At 42.3% G+C, this 23642-nt stretch overlaps 1 protein-coding gene across 4 annotated transcripts in view; it reads left to right on the top strand.

Annotated features, from left to right (window-relative positions):
- The window catches only part of IKZF2 (IKAROS family zinc finger 2), a 117787-nt gene that overhangs the window by 80972 nt on the left and 13173 nt on the right, over positions 1-23642 (top strand). For 3 of the 4 annotated variants that reach the window (XM_050340458.1, XM_050340455.1, XM_050340456.1), the window contains 2 exons: positions 13434-13619; positions 21028-21171. In XM_050340458.1, the coding sequence (XP_050196415.1) occupies positions 13434-13619; positions 21028-21171 (330 nt within the window). The remainder of the gene's footprint in view (positions 1-13433; positions 13620-21027; positions 21172-23642) is intronic. The other variant, XM_050340457.1, reaches the window with a different exon arrangement.

The following is a 23642-nucleotide window of genomic DNA, read 5'->3' as shown; positions in this document are numbered from 1 at the left end:
GAACTGTGTTTTTACCTGACTAAAGCTCTCTGGATATTTTCCCATTTTTTATTTGATCTAAGTGTGAACTTTCTCCACCCTCTGCCCCTCCTTCCTTTCTGGAGTGGTTAGGGAGGTTGATTGCAGCCAGGATTACACAAGAGATGCCAGTTGCACACATGTTTTGCATAACTGTGCTGTGTTGATTTCAGACAGGGTGCCCCAAGTTCCCTCCCTGCCTTGCGACAGTGAGTCGAGATCTCTATCTTCATTCCTGAACTTGGAGAAGTGCTAGTGAGGCCTTGACTACTGAGACTTTGACAAAGAGCACCTGACTGGGATGCTCCCCAACCACACAGCTATCCCTAGGCTGCAGTGCACTTGTGTTTGGAGAAGCCTGTACTTGAAGGTTGTTTGGGCTGTTTGTATTAAAGGTGCAGGAGTGGGAAGCACTGCAAGTGATCCGTGAGTAGGATTTTCACTGTAAGCCAGCAGCGTTCCCCGGGATGCTGAGGCTGCTGTGAGACTCCTCCTGCCTGGATAGCCAGCTGCTCTGTGTTAAGGATGAGGGAATGCACTCCCCAAGCATGTGTCCTTTTCTTCCAGAGAGAGAGGTATAAATATTCTTATGTGGTCTGAGATGGTCAAGGGCCTGTGGTAAGAATCCTGACTGGAAATTTAAGACAAGCTCATCCCAGTGCTTATTTTGGGGCTAGTTCCATGTGGCTCTTATCTTTAAAAGCAGTGAAGTCTGCTTGATTTCAGTGAGAATAAGGGACTTCAGCAGTCTAGGTTTTAGCCTGTGTTTTGGTTCCTTTTGCCAAAATATAGGTACTTTTTTCCTCCTGCCTCCTTTCAACTTTGAGTGGAAGTCAAGACCAAGCTGCTTTGAGCAACCTGGAGGAGATTGGAACTAGGTGGTCTTTAAGTTTCCTCTTACACAAACCATTCTGTGATGACAGCACAGGGTGTCCCCGCAGCCAAACAGGAGTGGGGCTGTCCCAGAGCTGCCCATGGCATGGTGCTGTATCATGGGATAGAGCTGGCCTCACAGGTAGACAGAGCTTGGGTGATTTAAGGGCTTCAAGGTCTTGCTAAAAAATAAATCACATGCAAAAAATACACTGCTGAGAATCAGATGATGAAATTTTTATATAGAAGAGTGACATGGGCCATAGACTCTCTCTCACTTGGATACCCTTCATGTGCCTGCATTCTGCTCGTCTCCTTGGAGACAGTGTCTTGTCTGAGAGCAGTTAGCCTTGGCTAGGAAAGGCCTGACATTTCTGGGTTGTGGGATAAAGCTGTGCTGATGAATTTTCCAACAACCACAAAGGCAGGATTTGATACAAGCATAATCAGTTCTGTACAGAGTTATCGTGTGAGCATCTTTCTCTAGTACCTCTCTGGGGACACCGCTCAAGTCCCTGCTGGGAAAGATGGGTTCAAAGATCTTCGAGGAGAGCCCAGCAATCCCTGTCCCTTGGGTATCAGAAGCACTTGAGAAATTTCTCCCTTCCCTTTCCTTCTTCCAAAGAGCTGAGTCAGCTGGACTGGCATGTCTGGAACTCTGTGGCACAGCGGGCAGGCAGCCTGCCAGCTCCATTACACACTGCATCCAAAGGAACACGTCACTCCTCTCCCTCGCTCTTTTTTTTTTCCCTTTGCAATCTCCACCCTCTGCCTTTTATTTTTCCTTGTTGATCCGTGTAGGTGAGTCAGAGAAACCTGCTCATCCACAACCTGTTCCTTCTTGCCAAATCCTGGAGCAGCACTCCCAGTTCTTGTTAGGTGTCAGGATTAGGTTATGAAAACAAGAACTGATACAGTCAGTGTACTGGGTATGGAGCCTGTACTGTAAATGAAAATTAAATGCATAGTTAATGTGCCACATTGTGTTCCTAATAGAGTGATATCTTTTATAGGAGACACTTGACTCTGTGCTTCATATATAATGTTACTGTTCTTCCTATAAAATGCCAGAATGGAACGGGGAAATGATTTAAGGCATAAGTTAGAGAACATTTAGGGTGAAAAGCCATCCTAACTCCAACGAATTTTGAAACAGCATAAGAGAGGAAAATTTCCAGTAGGAAAATGCATGGTTCACAAGTGTTTTTTTGGCTGAGATTTTGATATCAATTGTAGTTTTACTAATCTGGAGAAACTCCATGGATATTGGCACAGCTCCTCAGAGCTTACACTGTTGATGAGCTTCTCACCCTGGGAATTAAAACATCATGAGTTGGGACCCCGGATATCATAGATACTTACAAATGAGAGCCCAAGGTGATAAATTAACCTTTTTATTTACCTTGCAATGCTTATTTCATGAGTGACCAAACATACCAGCTAACTTTTCCTCTTTAGTCAGCTGACTCCAAGAACTGGGAGCTGGAGGAAAACATGGTATCGTGTCTGCCTTGAGGTGAAACTGCAGGTGTTCGTAACGCTGCAGGATCAGGTGTACCTCGGTATCCCCAGCTACATTTCCTTCAAACAGCATCAAAGGCTTGATTTTTAGCATCTTGTGTTGGAATGAATCTGCCCAGCTGCAAAGGATAGGCCATCCACTAGGAAAAGTGCTTTGTTGGACTTTTACATGCGATAGTAAAATGTCCACATTAGCTATATTGTGAAAAATGTATCTATTATGTTCATACATTGGTCTTCCATAAGCAGTGAGTTTGTCCCGGGGGCTAATGATGAGCCAGCTTCAGGAGGCTGCAAGTAGAACTGTGGTTGAGATGAATGAGATTTTTGCCTTGATCAGCATGAAGTGCTGGTGTCCAGTCACTGGAATAGGATCCCACCATTTCCCCTGTCAAGGAATGCAGTTAAGTGTGTTCAGAGTTTCCTAAATTCCCTGCTCCTACAGGAAACCTTTTAAAAGTACTTCTGGATGCTTAGGGAGCTGTTTTCTGTTCTCCAGCTTTTCTGCCTTTACTTTCTGCCCAAGCAGTTGCTTTTTCTTCCCTTCTTTTCTTTTTCTTCCTTTTAGTTTAATTTCACACCCATATTTAATTCCCTTTCATTTTGTCTACCTCCCTTTCAGTCACAATTACAGTTTTTGAATCTAGCCAGGGCTTGTAGTGCAAAACTAATTGCACCAAAAAGGAAACATTCTAAACCCCCAAATCTTTCCTTCCTCCCTGCCTTCCTACTAATTCTCTCCACTGAGCAAACCTAAAAAATCCTGGGTATAAGAAGTTCTCTGGAACTGTTGTTATTTATTTTTTGTATTAAAAAAAATACAACTAGGAAAGATACTGACACTAACAGGTATTGCTGAATTTTATCACCTAGAAAAAATTAATGTAGCTTCAATATCAAGACATACACACATGATGTAGAGATTTGTGCTAAAAGAGAAGCTACCCAGTATCCCAACTATCTCATAGTTAAAGGATCACATCATCCTTTAAAAGATATCTTTGCTGTCAGTTTTTGTTGTGCTAAGAATTATTTTCATGCAAAATGGTCCTGACTTCCTCCTGCCAAATACTATGGTTAATTTTGAACGTGGAGCAGTGAAGATTACAAAGTGTAGGTGATGAGCAGGGTGGGGAAAAGAGGCATCTGTCCATCCCTGGTGGCAGCACTTTTGTATGCCTTGATGAAGCTGGAGTACATGCTCTGGGTGCTGGGAAGAGCATTTGGGAACAGTGAGCTGGTCCAAAAAGCCTGAAGGAGACTTTTAGCACATGCTGCATCCCAAAGTATGCAGCACAGCTTGGCTCAGCACCATCTGCTTGAGACAGGTCCCACCCTTATTTTGAGTGCATCATTGGTGGTAAATATATGTGCTGTGAGGCAGAGAGCAACAGGAGGAGATGGGAAGGCTGCAGAGGTGAAAGAAGGCAGTCGACTCTCTTTCTGATTGACCTCATTTGACACTGGTGCAAGACATGACAAAACCACACGCTTGAACAGCAGATCTTGACGAGGGTAACATGAAGGCATGGGCCACACTGATTCTTAGGCGGTTAGGGAAGTGTGAATAAAAATTTTTATGTCCCAAAGGAGCCCATTAGTTTCACAGCCTGACCTGCTTTGGGAAGCAAGATTCCCTTCACTACTGGCCTCGATCAAAATAAGTGAAAACTCCCAACTTCAGTGGTAGGGAAAAGAAGAGCTGTCAATATTACTCTAACCAAGTTGCTGTTATCTTCCTGACAGCTCGCTGTTAACAGTGTTTCCAAAACTTTGTTTCTGACAGTGACAAGAAAAGGGAAAACATACAGGAAGGGAGTGTGTTCTTCCTACCTGCTAATATGAGACATAAAACTGAAAGGTGTCAGGTGCTAAAAGAAATGCTTTTTCTTGTGCAGGCGGGTATAGGTGGAACAGTGGAACTCATTGCCATGGGATAAAAAGAAATGAGCTGGAGTTCAGGGTTTGTTCAGTGGTTTTATGCAGAAGAAAACTATCAAGTGCTGTAGTGAAAAATGTTGTGTATTTTCTGTTTCCCATTGTTTATGTAGCATAAAATTCTTGGTAGCACTGGTGTTTGGCACTGCCTGCTCCAAATAATGCAGAGATCCTGTTGGCTTTGTAATGTTCAAGGGCTTCTGCAGGATATGCAAAGGGGCTGCACTAGGAATACATACAAACTGTGTGCAGCTGGTGTGAGTTGGCTTCAGGGCATTGCTTCCATTGACAGTACCCATGAATCTGGCCCAACATCTACACTTGCTTTACCCAAAGAGGAAACAAAAACCCCCAAATAAACATAAGGACTCGTGAAGGGAGTGTTTGTCCAGCAGCATTCCTGATCTGCACGAGCTACCCACACCCTGTGCTGACCCTGTGAGCTGTTCCTCCCCACCTGCACTCAGAGATCAGCTTGCAATGACGTGTGAATCTCCAGTCACCTCCTTACATTTCCACTGAGCTGTGCCACTGACAGGGAGTGGACAGGGCAAAAGAGAACAACAGACCAACCTAAACTTGTTTTAATTTTTCCTGCTCGCTCTGTTGCTGGTTAAAATGAAGAGAAGCCAAGAGCACATTTGGGAAGGTTTGTCCTGTGAAGTAATTAACACTGCGCTTATCAAGTCAGCTTCATATAATGTTAAAGGTCTGAAGTGGAGTGGAAAGTACAGAGCTGGTACGTAGAGTTAAGGTTTAACCTCTGTCTTCAGCTGGTTCCCACCCACATCCAGATGGCATGGAGACATTGCAGGGTGGAGCTCCTTTCCAAAGTCACCTCTCGTATTCCTTGGAGGGCCTCTCCCCCTTTAAAAGTAAGTGATGGCAAACCTGGCTGCTTTAAAGTGATTTTGAAGCCAGGCAGGTGGTAAAACACCAGTTATTTTGTGCACTTCCTGGTTTGTGTTACTTTATCGCAGCACCAGAGTGCAATTTAAAGAGTCTTTTTTTAATAGTATTTAACCATTTCAGGGTTGATGTAGAACTCCTGGGAACCCCATTGGTGCTGGGTTACCTGGCATTCTGGGATATGTTGGCATGGGACTTGGACAGTGCAGTGGCCTTGCAGCGTAAGTGCAGAATATTTGCACTTGAAATTTTCAAATATATATGTGGGGAGGGGGGAATCTGAAAGCTTCATTGCCATTAATATAAAAAATGATTGTTAGGTGCCTTTTGGCTTCAAAGGTCCTATATTGAAGGGAATGCAGGTAAGCCAAGAAAAATACGTGAGGCGAGTTTCTGTGTGGGGCAATATGTGTTTCTTGAGATGTAGAATTGGAGCAAGTAACCGTGAATTTCATCTTTTTTCAGAACTAAATGCAACAATAATGTCCCTATCTGTGTTTTCCTTGATTTGGTGAGTGATTTATTTGCATAGTTTCACAGAGGCAGGTATATTTTCCTTCATTGGTCAAACATACGTACATAGAACATACAAACCTGCAAAGTGAACTGTTTGTCTTCTGTGCTGCAAAGGAAGAAAGTGAGATGTAACTTCCTTGCTTTTCCATTTTGAATTATTTAATTGGTGCTGCAAGACTGTGGCAGGAGCCTTAAAAGTATCTGGACAGTTTGGAAGATTTCAGTAATTCTGTGACTGTGCCAATGAAACAGGAATTTGTTTGTTTGTTTTGTTAAACTTCTGGCACAAAAATGCCACCTACTTATTTATAACCCTCATGGCAGATTGAAACATTGTTTTATTTGTAAAATCCTGCAGATCAGTTAATAAATGAATACAATCTGATGAATCAGATTATATAACAGAGCTACTAGGAGCTGCAAGATAAATTGTAATAAACTATTAAAGTTGTAACAGGCTTAAGGCAGAACAATCTGAAGGCATATATTGGAACCCAACCCCTTAGATACTGTACATGAGCACTGATTTGTGGTACATTCTGGCTGTGTGCTTATACATAGACAAGGTATAGATAGGAAAAGTTTCTCCTGACTAGTGCATTTACTTGTTCTCCACATGTGTGTGTTTTTGTGGGTCTGTTCTAGCCAAGCTGTAGGATGGGTGACATCCTCGGAGTGTATATGTGATCTGGGGTTTAGCGCTGCTTGCTGTGGAAAATCAAGTGAGAACTGAACATTGGTACAGTGCTTTACTGTTTGCTGCTTATTTTACAGGGCTGTAAAGAACTGGCAGGTAGATGCAGGTGTCAGGCTGCTGTTTTGTGTCCTGGAGGTATTTCTAGGAGAGGCAGGTGTGTCTAGAAAACAGAGGGGTTGGAGGTGTGAGGTTCTGCCACTGTTTCACTCTGTGCTGATGTACCATGACCATCTCACCGTGTTTCACTGCTACCTGTACAGGGCTGCTGAAACAGTACATGGTAACTGTCAAGAGAAATAACTTATCATGGACTGCCACGGTGCGAAAGGTCAGGACAAGCTGGTTTTCATTTGCTGAGAAGCTCACAAAATGTTGTGGCTGCTGAACAACCTCATATATATCAATAGGCAATTGATAATAATGTTGACTGAGAGACACTGGGCCGTGAGGTCACGAAGTCAGTCAAGTGCTCTATTTCAAGCTCCAAGTCAAGAAAGTACCAGTTTCCTAAAAACCTCTATGTAGCTTCTGCTGTTGTAGTGCTGCATTTTGGTTTTTGAACCTTTTGAATTGTCCAGAAACCTTTTTAAGCACAGATCTAGTTGTATGGTTTCCACTACCCCGTGATCTAGTGACCTTGTCCCTTACCACATGACTTCATAAACCCTAAGACTTGGCCCAAAATATGTTAATCTAAAAAGTGCTTGTAGAATGGAGACATCAGCACTCCATGAGATCCAGAAATGTATCTGCATACCCCAGGCATTGCTGCCTTTGCTTGGACTGCAACATTAAAAGATTGAGGTGAAGTTTTTTTACCATGACTAAGATTTTGTTCTTTCTGAAAATCAGACTTCTTTAAGATGTCACAGGTTGGGCACTCAGAAGTGAATGTACTTGACACCTCGTGTCTCCTATCCAGATGTTTTTGTGCAGTGGCAGCCTGGAGCCTTATTTGAGATGTTTCCATGTTGTGACTTCTACATTCATGTTGTCTTGGACAGTCTTGGGCTGGCTGTGGGACTTGATATTATTTCTGAACTCCAGTATATACGGATTGTAGTGTGTGTGTATTCTCACAGGCACAAAAAAAAAAAAAATCAATGCATCAAAGAGCCCCCATGAATTTCAATTAACACATTTACAGTCATTAAGCACAGCAGCACAATACAGCATTGGAGTGGGAGGCAAAGCTACGTGCTGCTCAGAGCCAGCATGGGCTTAGGTCTCGCTTTAATTTTTTTTGTGTGATTAGTTTGTTCAGGAGTCTGTTATTCATGTAAATATTTTTGTGTGTGAGGCTCTGAGCTGGGCAGCTGTAGAAAAGCTGAAGTACACCGTTTAATTACAGTAGCGAAGCACAGGGACCCAGTCGTGTCTCCACATCCTCAGCCCTTCTGCTCAAACCTGGACCCTCCCTGGCTGTCACAACTGTGTCCTTGGCGTAGGGAAACAGAGGTGGGAAGGACTGCAGCAATTGTTGTGTCCCCCTTTCTGTGACCATTGCACGCTCTCCTTTTTGTTCTATGTCGTGTGAAATGTCACCAAGCTCGGGGCATTTGACATCTTGTGCTGTTTCCCGGTCTGAAGGGACACCGTGCTGCACATGCCACATGTTTTTTTTCTGATTTGGTTTTCTTACTATTCCTGCTTGATCCTCTGCTCTGTGACACCCTAAATATTTCCTCCTGCTCTTTAATGTTCACTCCTATATCTTATAAAATCCCAGTGTATTATTAAGTCCTTAATTTCTCAGTAGAGATACAGGCCCTATTTTTCTGTGTCTCCCAACTTGTGTGAGCTCCACCGAATTTGCCTCTGTGCATCTGGCAAAGTGCACGAGTTCATTTACATGCTGCAAAGAAAGGAATGATTACCTTAATCATACATATGAATAATTGAAGGCCAGGAAATCAGAGTAACTTGCCTGCAGTCACAAATTTGTAGTGTAACCAAGAACTGAACCCATGCTCCCTAGTCCCAGCCCAGCACCTTAATCATATTTTCTACCTTGTGTTAAAACTGATTGTACTCTGATAAGTCCCATTTAAGACAAAGGGCTACTTAGTGTTAGCCACTGTGCAACTGCAAAACAGTTCCATTCACCCAGGCACCTTCCAGTTTTAGGGAAGAAACAAATTGGTGAATTAGTATGGGTTATGATTGTGACGGTGGATTCTACAGCCTTACTGATGGGTGTAAGTATCAGCCCCAAAGAACAAATTTTAACTTTGGTGCTACTTCAGAAAGCTTCAGTCAGCGAGTACTGGCGTGTGCTTCAGCTACGGGAGCTAGGGGCTGAGCAAGAGCTCAGATTTTACAGAAATAAGTCCCACTCATTGCACTGCCATCAGAGGGTCTCCCTCAGACCAAAAGTAGCTGTGTCAGATGGCCATGTAGTGCAGAAATGCTGGCTGGCTTCACTTCCACGACCTGGCTGGGGCAATAGTGCAAAAGTAATGGAAATCTGATACAAAGTCCAGTGCAGAGTCTCTGGTCCTTAAATTGGGCTGGCCTAAGTCACACGGCCACAGTGATGCCCATTCCTGTATGAGCAGGTGGTGTCTGTGGTTGAGCTGTCGCCAGGGCTTGGGACACGGGCAAATGGATGGGAAGGGGTTCTGCTCTGCATTGCTTCAGGAGAATGTGCTACCCAACATAGGGAAATGTGCTGAAACCAGTGTGTGTTTTGTCATTTATCTTGAGGAAGATAGGATTTTAGCTCAGCAAAGTATGTCATAGCTCTTAACTTGTTCAACAAGCTTTTCTCACTTTATATGCTTATGGCAAGGTGTTACCTGGGATGCATTGTTGTTTCCCTTTGACTTACTTTATATTCTGCTCTGCACTCCCGTTTCTTTTGAGAGCAAAATGCTGTGTGAGTGCCTTACAGTCTCTTTTACTGACCTTTTTTTATGACTTTAGAGAAGTTTCTCTAGGCCGTAGTCTGCTTTCTGTCTTGAATATTGACCTTAGAGTTACACCATCTCGTTGTCGCTGCACACAGACTTCTCAGCTATCAAAGTTCACCCACAGGACTCAAAGTATTCCTAACTCAGAAACACCTTGCTTTTATGTCCTCCTCCTCTTCCCCCTCCTCCCTCCACATGAGCATTTTAATTTCACAAGCAAACTCCGTTTCACTGTGAATTTCGACAAGTGGTTCACCTGTTTCAGGGTAAAAATTGTACTTCAAATTTAAATGTCTTTTTCACTGTGACTGTCATAATATTTTCCATTTGAGGCTGAGATTCCACCGTGGGTTTTCTGTGCCATGTTGTCATCTGTACAAATCTGAGCTTAAATGTGTGGAAATTCTGACATTTCAGTAAGAAATATAAAGTGGTTTTTAAATGTTCTTTAAGTTAGCTGTTTCATAGGTGTGGCCGCTGGGTTTTACCCGGTGCCCTGGTCTTTCCCAGTTCAACAACAGATGGAAGATTTCTCAAAGATTTGGGGCTTGTTTGTGTTGAGTGTGGTGTGTCATTTCTGTGAGAATAGGTTATGGTAATTTTTTATCTGATTGATTGTCCTGAGAAGGTACTGACTTTGCTTGGGTGCTGCTGCCATTGGTGGCAGTGGTTGCGCACAATGCCGAATGCAGTGTCCACGTACCATGGTCTTCAGTGGGGATCTCAGGGAAGGCAGCTTCCTATCAACCAAACTGAGCCAAACTGTGAGTGACTTCACAGTGGAAATGGCTCCACATTGGAAAGGCTCAGAGAGGGGTTCGGTAGCTGTAGTGCCGTTGGACTCTTTACCTTCAGATCAATGGCCTATAGACAAAGATTGCTTGTGCCCAGTAGTGCGAGCCACATGTTCCAGGGTCAAATTTTGAATATTGATCTACCCTAAAGTATTTGAGAGAGGCTGAAAACTCTTTTGGCACTCATATGTTTTCATGTCGGTTGTTCTGTGGAACAAAGGACGCAGTTGAGATCATCACCGGAATTGAATTCTCCAAAACACTGTTACTGCTTTCTGTAACGGATAATATGAAATACATAGAGATGTACACCCACTGGCAACATTCATTTCCAAGAATATATATATATGTATTGTCATTGACTACTTTGAGAATACAAGGGGATATTTGCAGCTATTTCAGTGGCTTGACATTTGTCACAATGACACGATTTCTAAAGTCTAGACTATAATTGCTGCCTCGACTCACTGCACCTCTGACCAAACAGGCTGTGAGAACTGCTGGTGACACAAACTCCTGCTATCAGACTTGATTCCATTGTGGTCTGACCTGATCAATTGCTGCACAACCCAAGTCACAGTCACTCTGTAATTTTATAGTGTAAATCGAATTTTATATGTGTGGGGCTGTGATGTGATTGCATCTCTAGAGCCAGGGGACAGAATTTGGAAATGAACCCAAGGGAGTTGTACTTGATCCTACTCAACTGGTGCTCACAAATTTCATTCTTCATTTGTGTATTAGGCAACATGACTAACATTTGCCACATGTTGTTTATTCTCTTATCTTCTCCCAGAGGAGGGAACATGTATGCTGGGACTATTTCTTTCCCTGGGGAAAATCCCATATTGCCTGTAAAAATCATGCCTTTATCATTGGCTTTTATCATCTCTATTAACCTTGAAATTTGATGGAATTTAGGTAGCTGACTATCCTAGATATTATTGGAAAAACTCTGCTGTGTTGTATGTGAATAGTTACTGAAATGGTTGCAATGCAGGGAGCAACCATTTGAAGAGGTCTAATAAAACCTCTTTTCTGATTGTTGAATCAATTATTTTTTTGTAATGTAGCAGAATATTTCTGTGTTAAATGATAATAATTTAATTAATTATGTCTACCTCGAATAGCTGCAAGCAATCATCCCTTGCCTTTGTGTCTTAGAGTTTATCTAAATTGCTTGATAACCTGATGTAGCCGAACTGGTTCAGCTCAGTTAACATAATCCCTTCCATTGCACTGGATTTTTTTTTTATTAGACACCGTATTAGCTTCTAATGAGGGCATCAGACTGACAGACATTGATGCCATCTAGATGCATGATGAAGCATTGTAATGGTGATTATAAAAGTCTTTCCATCCTAGGGAGCCTCCGGTGTGTTTTCCTAAAGGTACCTCCAGAATGAGCTGGCTGGTTTATGTTTAAGAGCTGGGGCTTGATCCAGATCATTCACATCAAGGGCAGTTATTCTGGGAATGATAATGAGCCTCACGCTGGGCCTCCACTGAGATTTCCATTACCAGCATCAGTTATGGCAACAGTGTAAGCAAGTGAGCAAAGTAAAATAAAGGCCACAACGACTCTTTGGTCTCAAACACACTTTCTTGAGGATAAGCCTTATCTCTAAATAAAAAAATCCACAGTTTCGATACTTACTAAAAGCAGCTTTTTTTCTTTTTTTTTTTTTCCCTGGTGGAAAACTTGGTTGTATCACTGAACTGCACACACAAACTCCTTGGGAAAAACCGAAACTTTCTGCAAGCATGTTCATTTCATCAAATCCTTTTTTTTCTGACATAAAAACATTTGAAACTGTTGGACCAGCTCTGGTTCCTCAGGCTCAGGCTTTTTCATCTTCCATCCCAGGGTGATGTGGCATGTGCTGTTCCTGCAGAGGGCCCAGAGAATTGCCCTGACTCTGGGTTTTCCATGTTTGGGGCTCCAGCCCCAGCACCAGGAGCCCTCTGCCCAGCTTCTTCTTGGCTGCAGCTGTCCTCCCCACAGCTTCCCCTGCCTTTTCCCTTCCCGGGGGTGACGGTGCAGTTTGGCTACAATTAGTACAGCTCAGATTTCATTAAGTAAATGACTGTGAAAAGCTTTCAGTATTGGGACAAACCCAATAGAAACATGAATATTATCCAACAGAGGATGTTCTCAATTTCTTTGGCCAGAAACTAAAATTCTTACCGAAGATTTTCAAAACTCTGGGAGAAGTTTGACCTTCCCCATCCCTCAGCCAGCTCTGAAATTCACAGCCGATGGTGTTTTACTAGACTTGTAGCACTAACTTAATAGCTCTTTAGTTATTAAAGGATAAATGTTCATGTTCTACAAGTTTAAATTATATTAAAAGCCTTTATTAGCACTGCTTGGCAAAATACCTTCTGGCTAGCTTTCTGGCCTTGGGCTAGGCCATTCTTGTGGTTTCTTAATGACATGCTATGAAAAGGACATAATTTATGAGAATTTGGTGCCAGGTCTTGCATGTATTAAGAAGCACTTGCCATTTGTGCATAATGCTGCTGAGCAAAACAAAAAAATATATTTAAAACTGGAGCTACGTCTTGCATTCATTTGGCTTGATTTTAATTGTACACAGCTTTTATATTTTTATGTATATATGTTTAGATGTGTATAGATTTGTATTATATATATTTTAATATTATCTGGTCTCTGAATTACTAGTTGTTGCTCAGTTCTGACATCTAACAGTGCAGTTAACAAAGTTACTTTCAGTTTACTTTCCAACCTTCCTTTACTAATTTTGGCGAAGTTTTCTCAGTGAAAGAACTCTGCTGGGCCATGTAATGGGTTTCCCCATGACTGGGAGAAGAATTAGGCCACTGGGGCAGCTCGTTTTTGTGAAGGCAACTGTTCAGACCATGGGCAAAATATCTCAGAAGTTCCTTTCCCACGAGACTTGGCGACACGCAGGCAGTGGTGGGGTGTGATTCAGCTGGCTGGTATTTTTTCCCCTCTCAGCATCTGTTTATTTGCTTTGCAACCAAGTCCGCCTCCTTTTCCTTCTGCTGATGCAGCACCTTAGTGTGATAAACGGATGGGGCAAAGTACCCGGCGGGGGGGAGGAGGTGTGTGCAGTGGGAAAACAGGGCTGGGAAAAGGACCTGGGACTTGAGTAACCTTTCTTAGGTGTCTTTCCATCACAAGAACTGTTTGTGGCAGAGGTGAGAGTTTTTCTGCTTGCAGTAGCGGGTTGCAGTGGATTTGACCCAGTGCTCTCATTCTTTCCGCAGTGGGGAAGCCTCACAAGTGCAACTACTGCGGCCGGAGCTACAAGCAGCGCAGTTCGCTGGAGGAGCACAAGGAACGCTGCCACAACTATCTGCAGAATGTCAGTATGGAGGCTGCTGGGCAGGTCATGAGTCACCATGGTGGGTGCAAACCGTCTTCTGAGGGCACTTGGACTTGGAGCATCTCTTGTGGGTTTTTTTCCATATGTTTTTCTTCCTTCCTTTCATCTTTGTATCATTTCCATCTTAGAGATCGTTTATATTCAGATAGGAAGAAGGAGAAAAGATGGGCTAAAATCCTCAGTCTGTCCAGTTTAACAGCACCATTTTTCTTTGTCAGTATTTTGCTTTTTAGTATGTAAAAATATACAGAGATGAAAATAAAGCAAAGTTACCTGAGCAAGTTACTCTAAAAGTCATATCATAGAATCATAGAATAGTTTGGGATGAAAGAGACCTTAGAGATCATATAGCTACAAGTCCCTACCATGGCCAGGGACACCTTCCACTAGACCAGGCTACTCCAGGCCCCACCCAGCCCGACCTTGAACACTTCCAGGGATGGGGCAGCCACAGCTTCTCTGGGCAACCTGTGCCAGGTTGCCTCACCACCCTCACAGGGAAGAATTTCTTCCCAATATCCCATCTAACCCTGCCCTCTGGCAGTGTGAAGCCATTCCCTCTTGTCTCTCCATGCCCTTGTCCCAAGTCCCTCTCCAGCTCTCTTGCAGCCCCTTTAGACACACTGGATGTCCACCTGGGGCCTTCTCTTCTCCAGGCTGTCCCTATATCAGAGGTACTCAAGCCCTCAGTGCATCTTCATGACTCAGTCCAACATCCTTCTTATGTTGGGGACCAGAGCCCCCGTGTGTAAAATGTGTGATTCCCTCCCACTCCATTCTGATAGTGAGTGATAATTATAAGGATGGTGAAGGTATTCAGAAGTCATTATTTCTGCTTTCTGTAATATTATCCCTCCAAAAGAGGGAGGGATAGATGTAAAAATCTCTAGAGCAGAATGGAATTCAATAGTGTTGGTGAAAGTAATTATAACCAAAAAGTGTTTGTATGCATTTACATGTGCTAGTATTAATATGTTAACTAACACTGCATGTGTTAATATACATAAGGACTGAAGATTGCCAAAAAGATTGTTGAAAGCAAGAAATGTCAATTTGTTTTCAGAAATTTCTGGAGCTATTAGTATGGATAATGAGCATAATGCCTCAGATTGCAGGGTTGAAGGCTTAATCTGTAGCAATAAATGCTAAATGGTAGCTGTCCAAAAATGGTTATAATTTAAATCAAAATTAGTGTTTCATAAACTCTTCTAAAACTGATCATCTCTTAACTTTTAAAAGTTGTCTTTAGGTGTTTGGTACTTGAAGTGTTTTAAATTTCATGATATTCAGAAAATATTAAAATTGTACATTTTCCATTTTGATTAAAAATTACCATATACCTAAGAATACCCAAACCAGTGAGATTGTGGGTGAATGAAAAGGCAAAAGAACCCTTCCATTTTGCTTTTCATTGTTGAGTGGAGTCATATGGCTTCATTTGGAAACTAATTCTGTAGAAGTTCTGAAAGATCATTTCTAAAATGAAAATCCTTCTAACCTGAAAATCCAAGCTGAAATAACATCTCTTTAGCATTGTTAATATAGGCTATATTTTGGTGACAAAAATCTCCAAAATATTTTAAATAGTACTTTTCCATGAACAATTTATTCCTATAATGGTATTTTAAATATATTTAGTAGTCATTGCCAAGATGTTCATACAACTCTATTAAGTAATTGCTCTCTTCATAGACACCCTGGAGACTAAAATCAACATTTAAAATGTCATGAGTGGCTTTAAAGATGTTGAAGTCAGTGATTATCTGCCTGAGGTGGCTTTGTGCTGGCCAGTGGACATGCTGATTTCGGGGCTTTACTATTTGAAGTACCTGTTGTGGGCTTGGTCTGTTGGAGCTCTTGGTAGGAGTTGAACCACCGAGTTCATTCCCAGCAAAATACACACTCTTCATGCTACAAGCATGTGCCTGTCTAGTTAACCAGGGAGGTGATGACTTCAGGCAGCCTTTCCTTAGGCGATAACAGTAGGCTGATATAGCTATGACAGCCAGGAAGTCTGAGACCGTGTTGTGGAGGAGCTTCCCAAATTCCACTCAGTGTCTGGGTTTATTATTCAGTTATTTGTTAAAATTAGGTTTACTCTTTCTGATAGATTTCTGAGAAAATCCAGAGCTTTTTGTAAGCTGCCTAATGCCATGACAAGAGGGGCAAGTCTTTAACCTTGTCTCCCCAAAGAAGCTGCAGTGGTTGACCTTGCATTGATTTTTCTACCAACTGAAGTTAAACCAGTGCAAACCCCATGCGGGCAGTTCCTTTCTTTACAGCCTGACTGACTTTGCTTGGGCTTAAAATAGAAATGTTCACACAACCACTTCACTTTTCTCAACAAAATTAGCTTAAAACAGCACTTTGAATTCAACTAGTGCCTCTTTCTCCTCCGGGCAAATATGTCTGTGCCTCCCCTGGTGAATGTTTAAGGGGATGTTTGATCCACTGTCTTCATTTCACTGTTCAGCGAGGGCACAGTGAGGACAGGCAGCGACAGGGAGCTCCACGTTCAGCTGGGACCTGAAACAAATCTCACCTCTCGTCCCAGCATTGCTCCCACCCATGAAGCTGAGCGTGAGGGTCACGAGCACCAACCTGTAGAGCTGTGCAGCAAAGTCCTTTCCCCTGGGACTGTAAAGACACAAGAGAAGAGTACAAAAATGATTGCTCAGCTTAAAGCTAGGTCTTGAAATAACTCTGAAAAAATGTGTTAATTTCCTTCTCTCCCATGTCACAGATTGAAATGATATTCCTGAGGATGACTGAGAGTATGCTTTGGAGATTTTGATCACTGGTTTATTTTGCATCCCATTGGGGCTGAGTTTTCCTGACTCTCTTTCCAAATACTTGGTTTGGATTTTTTTCAAGCATTGTGCTCAAGGTGATCAGTTTGTAGGCATGTTACAGACAGGGGTGCTTTCACCATGGCCTGATCAGTCCTTTAATTTCAATTATCTGTCTTGCAGATGGCTAGATCACCTGACTAAAGCCACATGGGGAAGCAAGAGGAGGGGAAGAAGGGCTAGTTTTGTTGTGTGGGTAGGAATGTGCAAGTCTCTGGGTCTCACCCCATCCTCTTGCAGGGTGCCAGCTGCTTGCTGAGCTGCCCCTCCTTGTGGTCCTGTTCCCTGCTCAGCAGGACAGATGCTGCAAGAGAGCTCCCATGACTTGCTTGTTGGCAATTTTCAGCTGAGCAGTGCTGGCCCTGGAGGGAGAAATTAGTCTGCGGTCTCCTGGCTAGCAGCACATTGGGGGTGACAAAAGGCATGGTCTCTGAATGCCAAGAACATGACCCTTGCAGGAATGAAGAGGGAGAAATGTTGAAGGCTAGCGATGGTTTACACCCAGTTATGCGTTCTTCTCCACTGCCACAAAGCAAAAAGTCCAGGGCAATTCTTCCAGCAGGATGGAGAAGGATGCTCATTTCAGGAGGAAGAGAAAGCAGCCTAGCTCTGGGCTGTGCGAGGCTCCAAGGCCAGCTCCACATAAAACACACAATGGCCTTGTGTCTTTCCCTCTTACACAGTTGCTTAAAACATCGTTAAAATGCTGGTCCCACAGGAGACTTCACACCAGGGTCCATGGGAATATTTCCTGTCATTTCTCTGCACACACACACTTCTTTTAAATAGCAATATTGTGAGCTTCAGAAAGGAAATTGAGGTTGATGGAGTAATACTAATTTATACCAGCTGAGACTTAGCCCAGTGTCTGGTGTTTGCACACAAAAGGATTTATCAGCAAAACACACACTGGGTAATTTTTTACTTCTTTTTTTTTTTTTCCCCCTATTCTTGCCTCACTGGAATGGCATAAACTTTTTTAATAGTTCATGTGGTTTTTTTACAAATTAAGAAGGAAAAACTCAAAGATAGTCACTTTAAGGAGTATGATTGAAAGACCAGTATCATTGTTCTGAAGACTGTAGAGCTTTGTGAATTGAGAGGTTGGGCTTAGAAACATTTCATGTTAACTGCTATTGAGAATATTTACAGCGTTAGGGATGGTGAATGTTTTCATGGGCAATCCAGGAGCATACCCTGATAGCTGATAAAGAACATCCCTGAACAGAAACATACTCAAATGTGGGCTTTTCATGGAATACAGGCTTGATTTTCAGAATAAAAAAAGTCTTCCTGACCTGAGACTGTAAATTCTCAGTGTAAAATGAGTTGCTCTAAGCTAGTTATGACCTGCCAGCTGTTCTTTGGTTGCTCCCACTACCAAGTATTGACGTACGATGAACTACAACAAAAAAGCAATTGCATTTACTGCTGAGTAAGTGTGTACACATGAGCTTCTTACCACAGAGCAGCTGATTGGTGAGAACTGGTGGTTGTGTTTCATTGGTTTGCTGTTCCCCTTTTTTATTCTGTTTTTGCTTTAAAAAAAAAAATAAGAAAAAAAAAAGAAAAAAAAAAAGTGATGCGAGCTGGGCTATTTGTCCTTTATTTGTATACTTTATAAAATAGAAATGAAAATTAATGGATCTAGAACTGACAATGTGCTCTTTAGCTTAAAACTTTGGGTTTCTAAAGTGTGACATCTCACCTGTTTGGTCCAGTTTTGCCTGTCATTTAAATGGTTTCAGAAATTAGACTATTTCCCTCTCTCCCTTCTCCCAGGAAATCTGCATAACAAAACACATCCTGCTAACTTATTCCCATCGTAACATAAATATTGGTGTGATTCATTGATTCTATTGCAAAAGAGCCGTGCCCTGGATTAGAGACTTGAGTTCTGAGGTGGGAAAAAGTGCCTGCAGCATAAAAGGTGGAAAAGAAAATGCTTTTACTCATGATGATTTTACTTTTAAAAGGAGTCCAGGCAGGATTTTTGCCTGACTTAGAGAAGAGCAGATGTCTTTTTTAGCACTATTCATTTTTCATGGAAGAAAGGTTTCAAATTCTGTGTCGGAAATTTTACACACATATGCCCAGCAGTAGAATTATTTAATTATTACTTAATTGTTATAAGACCATACAAATGTCACTACATTTGGGGTTTATTCAGGCAGCAGTGAAAGTAGTCAGGAGGTTTTGAGTGGTTTTGTGGATAAGTGCATTCCTACAAAGCCGGCATGCTTTGAGCGTGTGTTCCTAGGAGGGATTTAGAGCACCTCCCTGGGACCACACCACCAGCCTCCTGTGTCCTGTCCCTTTCCAAGGGCTGGAAATCCTTGAAGTGCCACTCAGGTGATCGTGGCCCATGGCAGTGAGCGAGCATCCAGGGTTTCCTGCGGAGCGTGCGTGCGTGTGCATGCATCCACTGAGTTTGGGTAAGCCAAAGGACAGTCAGATCCAGTTCCCAGTGAAAATCAGCACACATAATCTTCCCTTTCTTCCTAAATCTCCTTGGTAAATACTTGAGTAGTGCAGATAGCTCCTGACCAAGCACAGTATTTAATTAACCTTAAAACTTTACCCTTAGCTATTAAAGTATTCCAAACCTCCCAGTCTGCACTGGGCATTAATTAGGTCACTTGAACACTGCATCCCATTTTGTTGCAACATTAGATCCATTTCATATTTATGGGGTTTTTTCCTCCCTTTCAGTGATGCCAGCAGGACTGTCTTGTAAATGAGAAACCATTGTGTTTCTCAGGGGGAGCATCCTGTACAAATAAGAAAGCAGCAGAGTAAATCATTTTATAGCATATGATAGATTCCAAGCCTCAAAGTACTCAGCTTTCCATAGCAGCAGAGGCACAAATGGAATCAAATGAATAAATTGCCATGTTTTCTTATTACAAATGTCTGAATTGAGAAGTTCACCTGAGCAGATACCGTGTTTTGTAATTGCCTGGTATTTGCTCTTCCTTACTAGAAAGAAGGCAGAGACAAGGCTTTTAACACCCCATTTTTCATATATTATGTGCTAGCAAACAACTGAGTGTTTAAGAACAGGGGAGTGATTGTTCCATGTCAGGATCCTGAAGGTAGTACGGTTACATGGGAGGAAAGTAGGCTGGTGGTGCTCGTTTATGGCACTGTCTCTCTCTGGAGAAAGTGTCTGTGACACAAAAGGCTGCTATGATGAGAGACCGGAGGAGGGCTGGCAGAACACATGGCTGGGAGTCCTCCTCTGCTACCTCTGCAATACCCATGGCTTCACTGGAAGGTTGATCTAATACAAGGAATGCAATGGAGTGCTCTCAGTTTACAAACTATAGGAACTCTGTGCCGTATCATTGCAGTTTCTGCTTCTCTGCCATCCATTCTTCACCTCAAATAATTTTTTTATATCTCAACCAAGCCATTAGCACATGGAATAATGGCTGATACTTGTCAAGTTTCTCCTGCTACTTTCTGAAGATGAATGCAGGACAATTAGGCCAGGTATCCAATTCACAGCAGCAGAGCAGAGTTACACATGAAATCACACTTGATATCTATTGCAAATATCCTAGTCTCTCTGGGCCTGATCCCCAGTCTGGTACCACTGACCCTTTTTGGTGTTTATAAGAGGAAGCTCAACAAAAACAGAGTACTTTGTAGGCACTTGGGGAATAACTCTGTCAGCAAGTGACATAAAAGCCTGTATGAGTCGCTCCCCTGGTCAGAAACCTGTGCAACTCCTATACTTTGGCTCTAACATCTTGTTCCCTAACCCAACAACTGAGAAAGGAAAATGAGTAAAGACAGAAGAGGTCATTGATTTCTTGTTATTGTCTCAAAGACAATGTGTGAGCATTCCCTTGATGTAGTTAGCACAGGAATGATCCCTACAGATTCCAAAAATGGTAAGACAGATGCAGAAAAACTCCATTTGCAGGTTGTTAGATCTGTGTTTGAGGGGATAAAATATTAATCCAAAATTGATAGTTCCTACATCTGATTCTGAAGGGACTTCCCATGTGATGTTAATCCTGTAATTCCAGTACAGTGTGTGTTGATTTTACAGTCTCACGTGTAGAAAGAGGAAACACACTTTAGCAAACTGATCCTTCATTTGAGAAGACTTGTCTTAGGGAACACACAGCCAGGCCCAGGAAACACAACTCATTGATACCTTGTGTGATTTTTAATCATTGACATTAGTGCAAAAAGATAATAATAAGAGTACGTATTCTGTACAATAAGTGTGAAGTTAATGGAATACACAAAGAATGGTAACTAAACATTTACATTGGCAACAGGTGACCATATGAAAGGAAGAATAACACAAAATGACATCTACAGAGTGAGTTTTCAAAAGTGTCCCCTCCTCACTGGGGATCTTGAGTGTTCAGAACAAAACAAGTTTTTTTAACAAAGTTTGGCTTCTGCTAAATAAGATGGTCCCAAGGAGAGGTGTTTTGTAAATGTGGCTCTGCTCACAGGTGATTGCTGTCTTGATGCCCAGTGTGTTCTTGCACCTTGCTTTACGTTGTGTTGTGCTTGCTGTGCAGTCAGCAGAGCGCAAATGATTCGTGTTGTCTGTGAAATGTGGACCAGACCTGTCTGATATGATTTTTTACTTTTATGTAGTACCTCCTATGGAAGATTGTAAGGAACAAGAGCCTGTGATGGACAACAATATTTCTGTGGTGCCTTTTGAGAGACCTGCTGTTATAGAGAAGCTGACAAGCAACATGGGAAAACGTAAAAGCTCCACCCCACAGAAGTTTGTGGGTAAGTTGGAAATATGCCTCTTATTATTTTTAGTGTGTAGGTGTAGGCAACTTGTTATTTGTAATAGTCAAAAGAACAAGGGGAAAAGTAGCACTCTTTGAACTTTGTTGTGAGACAGCAATGGAGAGGGTTAAATCACAGCAAGAAATCCTGAAAATCATTGAATTAATTTTACCAACTCAAAAAATTCAAAAATGAGGCCCTTGGTATCATGAAAATGCCGTAGAAGACCTTTAGCTTTTTACTTAAGGCTGTTTTGTTTTTTTAAAAAAGTTTTCTCTGGCCCTTTTGGGATTTCAACTTGTCATCTTCCCTCTCCTTGCTCCAACAAAAAAAAACAACAAACCAAGACTGTCATATAATTATCCCTCCCTATAAGTGTTAAAAAAGCAAACGACAAGTGTCTCAAGACTTGTATTAAATTCCTAAGAGTTGGCAACAATTGGTCTGATAATACTGGCATGAGGAAGTAAATCGCATCCCTTGTGTTGGAAGAAGTACTTGCTCCAAGTGCAGCACTCTGCACACAATGAACTTACTAATGCATGAATATGAAACAGAATTGGATGGCTTTTGGTTATCAAATTTAGGATCATAGGCCCAGAATTCATATTTTACTTTGTGTCTTGAGATATTAAAATTGCTCGGCTTGTAACAGGAGACACTATGGAGAATGTTACTTGGTTTGAGCTGTAACTTAAAGCTTTTTTTTACTGCTACTGAAGCAGTGCTAAACTTCTTAGGAGGGAGGCTGGAACAGAGAATTATTTGGGGTAAGTGTATGCTACCAGACTCTAAAGTCATGTAATAGGTGTTTTCCATGCTCGTTCCCTGGAAGGACAGTCACACAGAACATCAGGGTGTTACATCCTCATTCTGAAGGTGCTTACAGAGAGGATCAGAGAATGTAAGCAATTAACACAGCCATTTAGAGAAGTTGTTGCCCCTCAGCTAAGTGCAGATTCAGATGGATTTGTTAAATCACCACTGGTGGTGGTTGTCACTAACCTGCATGGTTTGGAATAGTAGGGGGCCAACAGCATGCAGCAGCTCACCTAGGGGGCTGACACACTGACCTGGCTGCTCTCGGTCAGCTGACCATTCCCAAATATCTGTGGTGAGCTAAGGCTAGGTCAGGAATAATCCAACCCACATGAGGAATGCTGGGAGACATCAGCATTTCCTCTGTTGTTAGTTCTTCTGAGAGAGGAGCTTAATTCTTGGACTGTTGTCTTTAAAAGGGGTCTGAAAGGAAGTGCTGTATAGGTGATAAGAACTGCAGGATTTATACTCTCATTTAATTTCCTGCTTTGACAACAGCTGGGGTTGAAGAGGGTGGAAATGGGAGCACTGCTCTACTGACAAACCACATACAGCTTTATGAGCTGGTAAACATGGCCCCACCATAGTAGGTTTCCCTCATGGTGTCTCAGCAAGCTCTGTAGGTTCCTGCAGGCTGGGATCACCAGGAGCATGAGTTAAATATGCTGACACTTCAGCTGGTGCTTCTGGACCTCAGAGACCTTACAGCCTCAAAAGGAAGAAGGGCAGTTCACACCTCTCACTATTTTTCCCCCCAGCTTGTCTGCGGAACAGGGTCGTGTTTGCAGTGACTCCTAGAGGTTATCTGTGCAGGGCTAGAGATTGGATCTGGGAGGGCTACAGATCTTTCTGCCCTCCCTAAAATCCTGCCATACCCAGGCCTGCTGCCATAAGCAGTGCAGCTTGCTAATGACCAGGATACCTCCCAAGTGAGGCAAGCCGCTGTTTGGGTGGTATAAATTGATTCAGTTTTTGGAAGCTGTAGATGGTAGACTCTTTTTCAGACCAGAGAGGTTATTTTACTTGTCCACTCATGCGCCATTGACCATATGTTGTTGTCTTCAGAGGTAAATTTACTGATGAGAAATCCTTGCCTGAGAGATGCACATTATTATTCTCTTCAGCAGGTTATATACCATGTTTTAGATAAACACGTTTGTCTATAGGTGTAATAGATCATTTTGGTATTCCATTTTTCTAGGACTAGGAATTCAAGGTTTCGGTTTTTTATGCAGATCTAGCTGTAAGGGAAAAAGTGTCCTCTGCCATATTTACTAGATCGTATTTTCTGATCTTTAATGGCATCACAGTGTTTGTGTTGAAGAACAGCAGTCTTCACTTTGCTGCCTTTTTTTTTTTTTCCCACCATGACATCACTTTTCTTCCCTTTTTCTCCCCAGTGAAATATTGTTCAACTCTATCAGGAAGAACTTGTTAATGGTTCTCTTGCTTGCAGGAAATTTTCCTGTGCATACTGCAAGTATGGCACTTGTCCAAAACAACTTAATGGTGTTTATGAGAAGGTCATGTAAGCATAAACTAAAATCTTTGCATGCTACATCTATCAATGCTTTACTACTCTTTCTGATCAGCAATCTCCAAGGGACCATGGTTATGGACCACAGTCTCTACTCTGGCTGAATTTGAGG

This window comes from Myiozetetes cayanensis, unplaced genomic scaffold (assembly GCF_022539395.1).
Source record: "Myiozetetes cayanensis isolate MyiCay16 unplaced genomic scaffold, myiCay2020 scf9, whole genome shotgun sequence".
In the NCBI taxonomy this organism is placed as follows: domain Eukaryota; kingdom Metazoa; phylum Chordata; class Aves; order Passeriformes; family Tyrannidae; genus Myiozetetes; species Myiozetetes cayanensis.
Note: the sequence above shows the minus strand (reverse complement) of the source record. Positions and strands in the feature narration are given on the sequence as shown.